Genomic DNA, 13,287 nt, shown 5'->3' with positions numbered 1-13,287 from the left:
ACATGAGGTCAGTCACCGGATTGTCTGGTCCAGCTACGATTATTTACAGACCGCCGTCATAAAGCCGGAATATTGGTGAGTGCGGCAAACAAACAAACAGACAAACCTCTAAACAAAGATCTGAGGACATCCTATTACGGGTCACGTCAGACCGACCTTTCGCCAACTTTGACCGACCAATGGAATGACTGACACAACGTCGACATTAGCCAATCAGAAGGTAGCTTTCCTTGTGCTTTACGGCACTATTTGTAAATTTACGACTAAGCTTCGAAACATATTTTGACAAATTCACAAAGTAACATTATGGAATGGCTAAAGATGGTCTAGATTGTATGGATTCTTCTACTGCAAGCCCGAAACTATCGTTCGGAATACCCCGTGTTAAACCTTTCGAGGTTGCATGATTAGAAAACACATTCCGACTGTCACTTTCCTGATCTGGTAAGCGAAGACCCTTAATGGGAAAACTGAAAACTGTAAATGAACCGTTATCTGTGAAAAGTATTTTTCTAGAGGAGGATATTCTACTATGCTAGCAGAAGTTCACAATTGTATTAGAAACAGCTTCAGTCATGAGCAAAGAGCGTAATATGATTGGACGGCTATGTTGATTCACCATCAGTGTGTGTGTGTGTGTGATTGTGTGTGTGTCTGTGTGTGTATGTGCGTGCCTGTGTGAGTGTGTGCGTGTGTGTGTGTGTGTGTGTGTGTGTGTGTGTGTGTGTGTGTGTGTGTGTGTGTGTGTGTGTGGGTGTATGTGTGTGGGTGTATCTGTGTGTCTGTCTGTCTGTGTGTGTGTGTGTGTGTGTGTGTGTGTGTGTGTGTGTGTGTGTGTGTGTTCGTGTGTGTATATACTTTAATGAATCCATCCATCCCTGATCAGAGGGACGAGCCCAAACGGACGTTGTGTAGCCAAAGTTAGAACCCGTATGTATTCATGCAATACCATCATCATTATTATCATGTTTCGATATCCTTTTGACGTTATTTATCATTTATAATCTAGCTTGCACCTCTATTGAAAACTGATACATGTTACACTGTTGTAATTTAATAACCTCACCTATCTTATTACATTGTAAGGGGACATGGGTGGCCCAGTTGTCTAAGGCGCCGCGATTTGCTTTGCAGAGTTGCTTCCCTTGGGCACGCCAGAAACCGATGATTGTGGGTTCGAATCCTAGTTCGCCCCGATTGTATTTCTAGGTTTGTACCCGTGCTCGTTGTAAGTGGTAAACGTTTGAGACCTGCAGCACTACGGACTTTCCTCCTACATTAAATTGACACTCCACGATATAACTGGAATAATGTTAAAAGCGGCGTTAAACCCAACTCACTCACTCACTATTATATTGTAAAGGCGGGTTCTGAGTTGCGTCCCTTAGACGTGACAGAATAATATGATCGGGGGTTTGTATCCCAGACTCGACCCGATTATGACCCTTGATCAGCCACATACCCAGATGCATGGTGTCGCCACATCAGTTACCATCTATTACGTCATTTGGGCTTTCCTTACAAGAAGGCAGTGCTGCTGTTTCCATTGCCACAAATCAAAATTCTGCAGTAATTGTGTGTAAATTCTGCAAATAAATTTTTTATAATTCTTCACGCAATTCAGCAAACTTTTAAGCTGAGTCTTCGTGCATTTCATAGTTGAAAATGGCTGACATACCTTCACAAAACGCAAAATGTTCAAACAAAAACACTTGAATGATAATCAAAAACACTATCTTGAACAGGAACCAATTTATTAAACTTCATTGCATCTGGAAGGCTTACAGAGCATCAACTTAGCCCCTTCGGTACGTCATCACAGGACTTGTATATAGTACATTTGTGTGACTTGGTTGTCCCCGTTCGACGCGCTTGCGTAATAGGTTCCCTGCAAAGAGTCTGTAACGTTCTTGAACCGGAAGATCCTTCGGGTACGATAGGGAGTTCCGATTGTGATCGTCTCCACTTCCGGCTCTGTAATCTCGCGACAATCGCGGAACAGCTTCAGAACAGGTTTCGGATACCCTATGGCATCAATCTGGGTGTACGGAAATCTCGTGTGAATCATTTCATTATTGTGCCTGTTTTGAGGGTCATCAACCAAACTTACACTGTTCCGAAAAGGCGAAACGTGTCCACGATTCTTCAGATACACCCAGTGTCTGATTATTATTCTATCTAGAAGGCTATATGCAGAACGAACTCTTAACCCGACTGATAATTCGACCTCCCCTTCCGTGTAAGGGTAGGATGTGTCGATAGAAGCCAAAGTATGCGCTACAGTCGACGCGCGAGTGATGTTCAGATCTGGTAAGATAAACGAGTTCCTTCTAGGGTGCGAGGGTTCTACTACGGGACTTGATTCAATGTACGTTTTTAATGGAGGGAGCGATCTGTAATCAAAAGAGGTTAGTATCCCCACATTGAAATAGATCTCGAACAGTCCTAGGTTCTCGGACTCAATAGACAGATCAATGTCCACCCGTTCATCTTCATCAAAGTTGACGATACCATCTGGCTGAGAACTGAGCACCAAGGGGGTGATGTTGTTGCGCTCTAACCGGCTGTTAATAATATCTCCCTTGACGAAGACCAAGTTTATTTCGTAGTTGTCTCCATAGATGCAAGTCAGTATATCATCTCTGAGATCATTAAGTTGCGGGTCTATGTACATGTGAAGAGTTGCTTCCCCTTCCGAGTCAGAAAAGGTATGGGTTGTGTTATCGAAATCTGAAAATCACGAAAAAGGATCGGAATAATATTCATACATGAAAAAAATATGACCGGGTTTTTCTCAAAGGTTATGTCTGAGTACCATTTTAAATGTAATGTTTTATTAATTCATCATATAATCTGGAGACAGACACTTATTACAAAAAAGCTGATTAACAGCTGTATTGTAACTTGAAACCCTCGAAAACATGTAGTTTGATCGGTATTTGGAGTGATTGAGTGAGTATGGTTTTACGCCGCTTTTAACAATAGTCTAGCAACATCACAGCTGGGGGCACTAGGAATGGGCTTTACACATGGAACCGAACTCTTCAACCACGAGGCTACCCCACCGCCCCTCGACCGTATTTGGTAACAACAGATGAGGCCAAAAAGGGCTTTTGCAAGGGCAATACGTTCAATCGTTCCAATTGATCAGGATAAGGCACATTCGTCACCACTCGCCCCTTTCCGTGACTCCTCCCCCTATCGATGAAAGTTATGTGCGAAAATACGACAAACCAATCAGAATGCGCGTATGATTTCGAGTTCTTTGTCAAATAATCCCTCAGAAATAATTTTTGTTTTTACATATGTCTTGCATCTAAAATTATACCCAAGACACAGTTAAATGTGTTCAATCATACTGTATAATTCCGAACGTCACGATGTGCTTTAAATTGCATCTGAAATATATATAATATATTGGGAAATATATGTGAACCATTACGCAACGCGTTGACAATTGTTTTAAGTATGCCCGTTTGCGCTAAGACGGATCTCGGTCGCAAAAATGGCAACGAGAGGAGCACGAGTCGCTATTCGGGTTGTCCCGGAATAACACGAATTGGTCACGTATGGATAAGGCAGTTTGCGATATCCAGGTCTGGCAGCATTTCCGTTCTACAAACTGCATTAACACAAGTGAGTGAGTGAGAAGGATGCTATGACACTGTTAAGGCTATTCCAGGAATACCACGACGGCTGACGCCAGACATGGACTTCACCCATTGAAGACATGTCAGAATTCGAACCTGGACATTTGGCATTTTAGTGACACCTTTAACCTCTACCTTAACCCACCGCACCTACCTGCACACACCTCTTTAAACACTATAAGATTTAGTACTTACGGCTGAGAAAAGATCCGACCTTCCACAGCACGACGGGCCGTGTTTCTGCTTGGTACCTGATTGTAATGTTCCGCATGTCCCCTGCAACGGACGACTGGACATCGGTCACTACCGGAACACCGCTACAGACGGACACCTGGAGAGGAGGAATTAGTGGGTTAACTCCGTCTTTGGCAATATTCCAGCAATCATACGATGGTAAAACAAGCTAGGTTTACCCATATGCATGTGAGGAATCGAACCCGGATATTCAGCGTGACGAGTGAACACTGTAACCACTGTATCCCATCGTCCATTAAAAGACAAACTCAGTCTTAGGCCATCTTTATAAAATGCTAGGCTTAACTTGGCATTCAGACCACATCAGTTGTATGGTCGTCCTAAAGGAAAGACATATGGAATATAAAGACGTTTCAGCCAGTGCAAGCATTCTTTGCACTTAACCTTGCAGCGCAGGACTAACATTTAGCGCTATAACCTTTGTTACCTTAGACCTCAAGCACGGTTCTGCTCGTAACGAGTTACGACAAAATGGGGGGTGGGGGGATGGGGTGGGTGTGTGGGTGTGGGGGTGGGGTGTGTGTGTGTGTGTGGGGGGGGGGGGGGGGGGGTCTGTTTCAAAGACATACGTGTCGAATTATTTTATCGGGCAAATCCAAGCACCGCGTATTGTCAACATTTCCTTATGTCAGCTTCGACAGATGCATTAACGTCCCGATTAATAAAGAAAAAGAAAAAGTACTAGCGAAAATCACAAATAGTCATGTATTACTTACCGTCCCGAGGATAAGTAGCACCGACAGCACAAGTCCGAAACGCACAGCCGCCATGTTCAGCCAACGGTTTAGCCAACCTTTAACGGACAACTTTTAACGGTCCCCATTATTGCTGGCCTGCCGGATGTCAATAATTTGTGCATTTGCAGTCGTTATTTAACAATTATTGACTCCAGATAGTCTCACTCAGAAAGGTCAGATTTGTGTTGGCAGTGTAGACATGACGATTTGAAATTGAGTGATTACGGTTTCACGCCGCTTTTAGCAATATTCTAGCAACAGCGGGGGACACCAGAAATGGGATTCGCACATTGTACCCATGTTTGGAACCGAACCCGGATCTTCGTCGTGATGAGCGAAGGCTTTAACCACCAGGCTACCCGAAGCCCCGATTTTGAATTGAAAAATTAACACGTGCCTATGAAACCAGAGATTGAACTATGAAACTGTGATTGAATGTTCAAATTTTTCTTCATCACGTCGACTCACTACTGACTCATAAAGATTCGGGTTATATTTGGTTTTCAGCAACCCATGCTTGTCGGAAGATGCGACTAACGGCATTTGGGTGGTCAGACTCGCTGACTTTGTTTCCCTATCGGGTTGATGCTCACGATGTCAATCACTGGATTGTTGGTCCAGACTCGATTATTTATAGACCGCCGTTATAAACCTAAAATATCGCTCAATGCAAACTTAATATTATTGTCCTGATGTATGGCTGACTGAAAATCAGGTTCACTTGCCCAAAGCGATCTTAGCGCTACGACGATCGTTACTCCTATACGTTAACATATATACTTACGATAGTCGTAGCACTAAGATGGCTTTGTGAAAGTGGGCCTTGCCGATTACAGGATTCTGCATGTGTTGTATTTGAGTTGGCATCATGTTACTAATAACAAATACGCGACGAATATCATCAACATAGAGATTATTACACGAGCATGATATAACGAAACGAATGTCAGAATTTTTGTAATCCCCGAGCGAGAGCGAGGGTAATACATGAGTTTGCTCCCCATTAGAAACATGTCTGATCACGACTGCTGTCCTCAAAAATAACTACTGTCGAATGTCTTCAGCTATGACGTCGTTTCTAGTGTGACGTCATTCCGACCTTACGTCACAATATTGACAGTAGCGGGTGACCTCGCCTAGGTGAACACTTCCAAGCTGACTGTCGTTCATTTCCCGATGAACGTCAGTATGTCACGTGGTTACGTTGTCAATCGAGCGGAGACATACAGAACTACTTTGGGGGAATTCCTCAATGTCTGAAAATAACATTAAAAGGGAAACCTAAGAGAGACATCGATTCAGGCTATGAATGATGCAGGCTTTGTAGCCATAGGCCGACGTATTCAAAGAGGGGAATCGCAGTCGTCTGTTGCACGCCACTTCAACGTCCGCCACAGCACCATTTGCCGCCTTTGTGATCGATACGCACAGTTCAATTCCACTGCAGACCGCCCGAGAACGTTACCACCCCTGCACAGGGTCGCTACATTCGACTGTTCCACCTACGTCATCGCAATGCCACAGCTACGGAGACTGCAGGACGCATCCCTGGTTTGAGGAGGATATCGGACCAGACTGTCAGGAACCATCTTCGCGAGGCTGGAATCCGACACAGAAGACCAGTTATCGTCCCTGCTTTACAAAAGATCCATCGACAGCGACGCTTACAGCCTTTGAATTTGAGAAACTGGAGACGAGTGTGGTTTAGCGATGAATCACGATTTCTTCCTCCCCGGCGAGATGGAAGACAACGTGTTTAGCGTCGTCGAAATTAGCGTTTTGCCCAACATTGTGTACGTGAACTCTACAATTTCGGTGGCGGTATGGTCATGGTGTGGGGGGGCCAAATACTACACCACGAGATCTGACTTGGTTGTGGTTCAGGGAACTTTGACAGCAAATCGCTACATGAATCAAATTCTTCAACCTCACCTTCTTCCAATCATTGCCGGCCAGAGGGAGCTGTTTCAACAGGACAACGCTCCACCGCTGTCACGGTAGACTACCATCATAATGCCAACATCAACGACCCGCCCTGGCCGTCGAGATATCCAGATCTCAACCCAGTCGAACACCTCTGGGATGAACTCGATCGAAGTGTACGTCAACGTCAGAACAACGTCAGGACCCTTCATCAGAACCCAAACATAAACTCTTTTGGCGCTCACGCGCGACTCACTCCGCGTCACTCACCCACTCACAAATCCTGCAACTAGTTGGCCTTTGCAGTGTGAAAGCTGGTGAAACATTGTACATGCAATATAACAGTAAATACAAACGCATGCACATAACCAAGCATGTAAAGCCTGCAACGATACTTCATTACCTTTCCCAGTATACAACAGCGTGATAAGGGACCGACAATTTTATACCTGATATCTTATCCAAACAAATATATTATCCACGAAAAAATTAGAAAAAATAATTATGCTTCAGATTGTTGAAAAAAGGCGGCCTGCCGAAAAAATACATCGTTGCAAGGTGATTGCTTTAAAGCATTCAGACTCATAGCTGCAGATACAAAATATCTGGTTTTGCAGCTGAAACAAATGCCTTCAGAATCCATAAATGAACAAAATAAACACAAATGCATCTGCCTTATTGTCCATCCGTGTTCTCATATAAGCAAATAGATCCCAACATCTGCTACTTCTACTGTCACGTCAGGCGGTATTTATTGCAGGAACTATATTCCTAGAACTATGAGAACTGTCTATGTCTGCAACATGTTGCGTGCTTTATACACCAGGAAGTCACTTGAACAGAGAGGTTACCAAGTTGAATGAAGGGATTGATTTGGTAGACACGGAGACTAACAGTATTAACAGTCCCGTGGGAATGCCTGGTTACAATAGGCCCGCAACAACCTGTGATGGTCATTTGTTTGTTTGTTTGTTTCTTTGTTTCTTTGTTTGTTTGTGTGTTGTTTGAAGCCGCACTCAGCAATATTCCAGCTATATGATTGCTGTCTGTAAGTAATCAAGTTTGGACTAGACAAACCAGTGATCCCGTTATTCGCCTCTTACGGAAAGCATAGTCGCCTTTTACGGTAAGCATTTGTTGCTGGAGACAAATTCTACCCCGGATCTTCTCGGGCCTCTGATGGACGTAATAGGCCACTTAATGATTCGGGTGGTCAGGCTCGGGATTTAGTTGATTGCGTGGCAGCGTGGCCTACAGCTTGCATCAAAACTCATAATATCAGTCACTGACAATGATGTTCATGATAACAATGGTGACGATTGTAATACACATGTAAGAGGCGAAATACGGAATTGGGTGGTCAGACTCACTGACTTGGTTGATACATGTCATTGTATCCAAATGACGTGGATCGATGCTCATGAAGTCAATCACTGGATTGTCTGGTCAAAACTCGATTATTTACAGACCGCCGTCATACAACTGGAGTGCGGCGTCACAAACAAACAAACAAACAAACAAACAAACAAAATGTGGTAAACGAGGTGAAAGGGAATGGGGTTTAACTTCGCGTACAAAATATACAGCGACGTACATGCACGTGTGTGTGTTTGCGGCTGCTACACTTGTCCGGACTAATACCGATTTGATAGTATTTATAGTGCTGAAATACCATGCCGCAGTTTGCCACTGATGCCCCACTCAAACACATTATACTGACCCCGAGCCGACCAGTCCTTGTTTGAGCCCCTTAATGCCGAGCGCTAGGCAGAGTAATAACAAGTACCATATTTTTACGTCTCACGGTATGACGCGACCGGGGATCGAACTACCGACATTCCGCTCTCTGGGCAGACGTTCTATCCACTAGACCAAGGAGGCTGTCTCATGTAGATGTGACAAAATGATGTTATGATATCAGTGATGACAACAATGCCAAAACAAATGGTTGCAACGAGAAGAATGCTCCTCCGTGGTCAAGTGGATAGGGCGGTCGGGTAGCTTTCGTTAAAGCTTTCGCTCGTCATGCCGAAGGCCGGGTTCGATTCCCGAAATGGGTACAATGTGTGAAGCCCATTTCTGGTGTCGCTGTGATATTGCTGGAATATTGCTTAAAGCGGCGTAGAATCAAACTCGCACACTCTAATGCCCAGAGAGCGGGTCGTCGGTTGTTCGATACCCGGCCGCGTCATACCAAAATACAAACATTTGGTATTTGTTGTTGCCATACAAGTCTGTCATACAATTCTTTCAAAGATGACTTCCATACGGACCTGTTAAACATATCCGTCGTACACTTCGGTCACAAAAGTCTGTCATACAGGTCCGTCATGCAAGTCTGTCATACAGGTCCGTCATACAAGTCTGTCATACAAGGCTTCTGTACAGATCTGCCATACAAATCTTTCGTCCGGATCTGCCATACAGGGCCGTCATACAAGTCTGTCATACAGGTCCGTCATGCAAGTCTGCCATACAGGTCCGTCATACAAGTCTGTCATACAGGTCCGTCATACAAGTCTGTCATACAGGTCCGTCATGCAAGTATTTCATACAAGTCTTCCATACAGATCTTCCATATATATCCCTTATGTAGGTCCGTCCTACAAGTCTTATCAAAGTCTTCCGTACAGATATACCATACAAGTCTGTCATACATGTCCGTCATACAAGTCTGTCATACAAGGCTTCTGTACAGATCTGCCATACAAGTCTTTCGTCCGGATCTGCCATACAGGTCCGTCATACAAGTCTGTCATACAGGTCCGTCATACAAGTCCGTCATACAAGTCTGTCATACAGGTCCGTCGTACAAGTCTTCCATTCATACGAGTATGTGCCATACAGTCCACCATACAGGTCCGTCATACAAGTCTGTCATACAGGTCCGTCATGTAAGTCTTTCATACAGGCGTTCCATATAGATCTGCAATAAAGGTATGTCATACAGAAACCAACGGGGTGATTCTGGGGGGGTTCCCCAAGTAAACTAGTTTTTATTTTCGCCTGACAAGCAGTATTATTCGATATCCCTCCAGGGGGAGATCATATTCCCTGACAAAATTTACCAACAAGGAACATATTTCTGGAGGATCTGTGTTTACTGTTGGTTGCACGATTCTTCATTCACCAATGCTATTGTTTCCGAAATATGACCAGATATGTTATCTAATTGGTCATGGCAATCATGTCAAAGTTCTTCCTGATAGAAATTGCCGTTGATTGGTGGAAATCGAGCTCTGTATGGCTGAGTTAATTGGTTAAGAAATGTTGATGTCATGCCAAATTGTGCACCTATACAGGGTGAAGGGGTGTGTAAGCATATCTCAGAAGCCTGGAATCGGCAAAGAGGTAGGATAACAATCTGATTATCTCCATTTACCTACCCGAGTGCGTGTCTTCTGTCTTAATGCACCTACCTACCCGCCTGCCTGCCAGACTGCCTACCCGACTGCCTACACGCCAGTGCATCAATAGCTATCTAAACATGGCAAATTATCGTACCCACGCTTTTTAGTCCGGAAATCTGGTGATTGGTCCTTTTCACTGAAAACTCTTTCTTATACAAACATTTTTCATTTTCAGGACAAGATGGTGTGGCTTGCTACCACAGTGCTTTGGGCTACAGCACTCATTTTGCTTCCCCCTGTGCTCCCATCACCCGTCAACGTCAGTCACATCTCCGGCATCTCAGGACGACATCCACACGCACTTCAGGACATAGTAAATCTTGATGATTATTCATTCTAAACCAAAGTAACAGTAGTCGTGTCCTTAATGTGTGATATTTTAGTCAGAAGTCTCTCTCTCTCTCTCTCTCTTTCTCCCTCTCTCTTTCTCTCTCTCTCTCTCTTTCTCTCTCCCTCTCTCTCTCTCTCTTTCTCTCTCTCTCTCTCTCTCTCTCTCTCTCTCTCTCTCTCTCTCTCTCCTCTCTCTCTCTCTTTCTCTCCCTTTCTCTCTCTCTCTCTCTCTCTCTCTCTCTCTCTCTTTCTCTCCCTCTCTCTCTCTCTCTCTCTCTCTCTCTCTCTCTCTCTCTCTCTCTCTCTCTCCTTCTTGGAATATTTAAAGTGCAGTGGTGTTTCATTTAACAAAAGAAGGACCCCATAGCTTTTAATGCCAACTTGTGTGTGTCACCACTGATTTGCACTGATCCATCCATAAACGTCCCCAACTTTTTTCCTTTACGCTCAATGGAATTTGCTTCGATGGATAAACTGTTGTTCTCGGCAGTTTTCACAATTCTGACATTTTTAATTGTGCCATCGATTTTTGTGTGTTTATTTATTAATAAGTTACCGTTAAATGTCTAGTTCATTTAATTAATTTAATTAGAGGTTTCACATGTTGAATTTAGCTCCTTTGAATCTACAGGTAACCTACTCTACATTGAAAACATAGTACATTTATCTCCGTTCTACCATATTCGTCTGGGCGGCAGGGTAGCCTTGTGGTTAAAGCGTTCACTCGTCACGCCGAAGACCGGGTTCGATTCCCGACATGGGTACAATGTGTGAAGCCCATTTCTGGTGTCCCCCGCCGTGATATTGCTGGAATATTGCTAACTCACTCACTAACTCACTACTCTTTTCGGGAACACTTGGTGTTATCACTTGTCCATTCATAGAATTGTCACAGCTATTTTGCCCTTTACGACAAATGGAATCGGTTTCGGCGGGTAATTTTTCTCTTGCATTGACATTTTATGTTATTTATACGTTTCTTTTGGCCAATGTCATGTGAAGTGTTTTACACATCAACAGTTGTTAAACTTGCGTTTGTCAGATGACCAACTACCAATTGTATCAAGATCCCACGTGTGTTATGGAGGGTAGGAGCGACGTCATTGAACGTTGCTACATACCTGTTGACGGGCAGATGGTACCGGCTGGAAATGACATGGTTCGTTTTCCCAAACACTCCAGCTGCAGACTTAGAGAAGACAACCCCGACATGCCAAGGTGCATCACATGTTTAAACAGTGCTTGGAAAACTACAGGTTGCCGTGAAGGTATAGTCTTATTATGATATTAGAATATGACAGATGAAAAAAAGGTTAACGGTAAAATTTAACGGTACTTTTCCTGATCTTATATGTATTTTTCATTCCGCGTGTGCCTATGTGGCTGACTAATCTTAGAAGTTTAGATCTGGAACAAAATATTTGTGTTCATTTTAATTGGTATTCGCAATGATTCTACGTGACCTGGATCAAGAATGTACTTACATTACGTCCGACGTCTCGACAGACATGGGAGCTCAGAAACATTAGGCTGTGGACAAAGTGAGTGTTTTCCCGAACTAAATGTATGAAATATTTCACCTTTTACCATTGGAACTATACCACTCACAAAAGGGAAAGAACACCCGTCCGAATTCGAATGTTTTTAATCTTAGAAACGGGTTTTCTTTACTTCTTTTGAATAAAATCTTTTATGAGTGTTCCTGTTATGCGCAGTGACATTATTCTTGCAAGTGCATGTTTTTTATTTGCTTTTCAGGCCTGCAGAGAGAGAAAAGATTTTTTTGGGTAATAATCGGAGCTTTAGGTTGTTACTTCTTCTGTCGTCGGAGCTGCGGAGGTAGTGGCGGGAATGGTAAGTACTGTACACATATCGTGCATCGTACATGTCTTGGTCAGCCTCCTTCTAAGTTGTGTCATTGATTATCCAGCCTAAAATCTACATTCTGTAATGGACAAGACTTGGACCTTTTCGCGACTGTAGCTTTGTTTCAGAAATGACGCCAGCATCCCTCCTATCAGTAACTTCTCACATAATGTCTCTCGCCCATGTGTGTTATGTGATTCGACTGCTAAGTTTCACGACGTTTCGGTCGTGTCGGTATTGGTATACTTTGGTATTGCATCATTACCCGTTTACCATGGCATAGTATTTGTTAGTGTACGGGTGGCCCAGTCGTCTAAAGCGCCGCAATTCCCCACGTAGGGTTGCGTACCTTGGGCACGCCAGAAACCTATGATTGTGGGTTCGCTCCGATTATGTTTCTAGGTTTGTGGTAAACGTCTCAGACCTGCATCACTTCGGGCTTTCCTCCCACATTAAGCTGACACGTCGGGATATAGTGATTGAGTGAGTGAGTGTGGTTTTACGCCGCTTTTAGCGATATTCCAGCAATATCACGGCGGGGGACACCAGAAATGGACTTCACACATGTCGGGAATCGAACCCGGGTCTTTGGCGTGGCGAGCGAAGGCTTTAACCACTAGGCTACCCGACCTAGAATGAAGTAGTTATGGTAATGATGTATTACCCTCTCATGTGAACAGGTCTTAGTTATTTGTAATATCTTTTCGTGTGTGAATTACGTCTTAATAACTTGCATTATTTTCTCACGTGAATAGCGTATTGGTTACTTTATATCTACACTTTGTTATCTTATTCTTGGCACACGGGTTTTACATATTCTAATTCGTACCTGAAAAGACCATAGTCCCCCAAAAATGACTTCATGTGAACCCCCGGAGACCCCAATCTTTGCTGACCGAGGACTGACCAGCACAACAGTGACGTGGACAATGCCGTCGGCTGTTGATGGAAAGGGCAATTCAATAACGTAAGTATTCGTTTTTACACTCTAAAAAATATATTTTCACAACTATGAAAATACACTCCTATGTATTCTTTTTGACCCACAAAACCATTATACAATTTACACATTTAGAATTAATGAATGATTTGCAAAATGTTGATTTGTCTGGGGAG

At 43.6% G+C, this 13,287-nt stretch overlaps 1 protein-coding gene and 1 pseudogene across 1 annotated transcript; one reads left to right on the top strand and one right to left on the bottom strand.

Annotated features, from left to right (window-relative positions):
- Positions 1 to 1,737: 1,737 nt before the first annotated feature.
- LOC139459028 (uncharacterized) lies at positions 1,738 to 4,713 on the bottom strand. Its single transcript, XM_071240468.1, has 3 exons — positions 4,622 to 4,713; positions 3,846 to 3,981; positions 1,738 to 2,730 (listed from the first exon to the last, which is right to left on the bottom strand). Exons 1-3 carry the CDS (start codon positions 4,673 to 4,675, stop codon positions 1,817 to 1,819), a joined length of 1,104 nt encoding a protein of 367 aa, XP_071096569.1. The 5' UTR covers positions 4,676 to 4,713; the 3' UTR covers positions 1,738 to 1,816.
- A 5,443-nt stretch (positions 4,714 to 10,156) lies between these two features.
- Positions 10,157 to 13,287, top strand: part of LOC139459027 (sushi, von Willebrand factor type A, EGF and pentraxin domain-containing protein 1-like) — a 30,497-nt pseudogene continuing 27,366 nt past the window's right edge.

Source organism: Haliotis cracherodii, unplaced genomic scaffold (assembly GCF_022045235.1).
Source record: "Haliotis cracherodii isolate W230 unplaced genomic scaffold, xgHalCrac1.p SCAF_13, whole genome shotgun sequence".
Lineage (NCBI taxonomy): Eukaryota > Metazoa > Mollusca > Gastropoda > Lepetellida > Haliotidae > Haliotis > Haliotis cracherodii.
The sequence above is the reverse complement of the archived record's forward strand: the minus strand, read 5'-3'. Positions and strand labels throughout refer to the sequence as shown.

Bases quoted from the DNA above. Each gene is read 5' to 3' on its own strand.
- LOC139459028 (XM_071240468.1), bottom strand. From the start codon at position 4,675: ATGGCGGCTGTGCGTTTCGGACTTGTGCTGTCGGTGCTACTTATCCTC. The intron at 3,982-4,621 runs GTAAGTAATACA...CCTCCTCTCCAG, and splicing joins TGCTACTTATCCTCGGGACG to GTGTCCGTCTGTAGCGGTGT. The intron at 2,731-3,845 runs GTAAGTACTAAA...CGTGATTTTCAG, and splicing joins GGTCGGATCTTTTCTCAGCC to ATTTCGATAACACAACCCAT.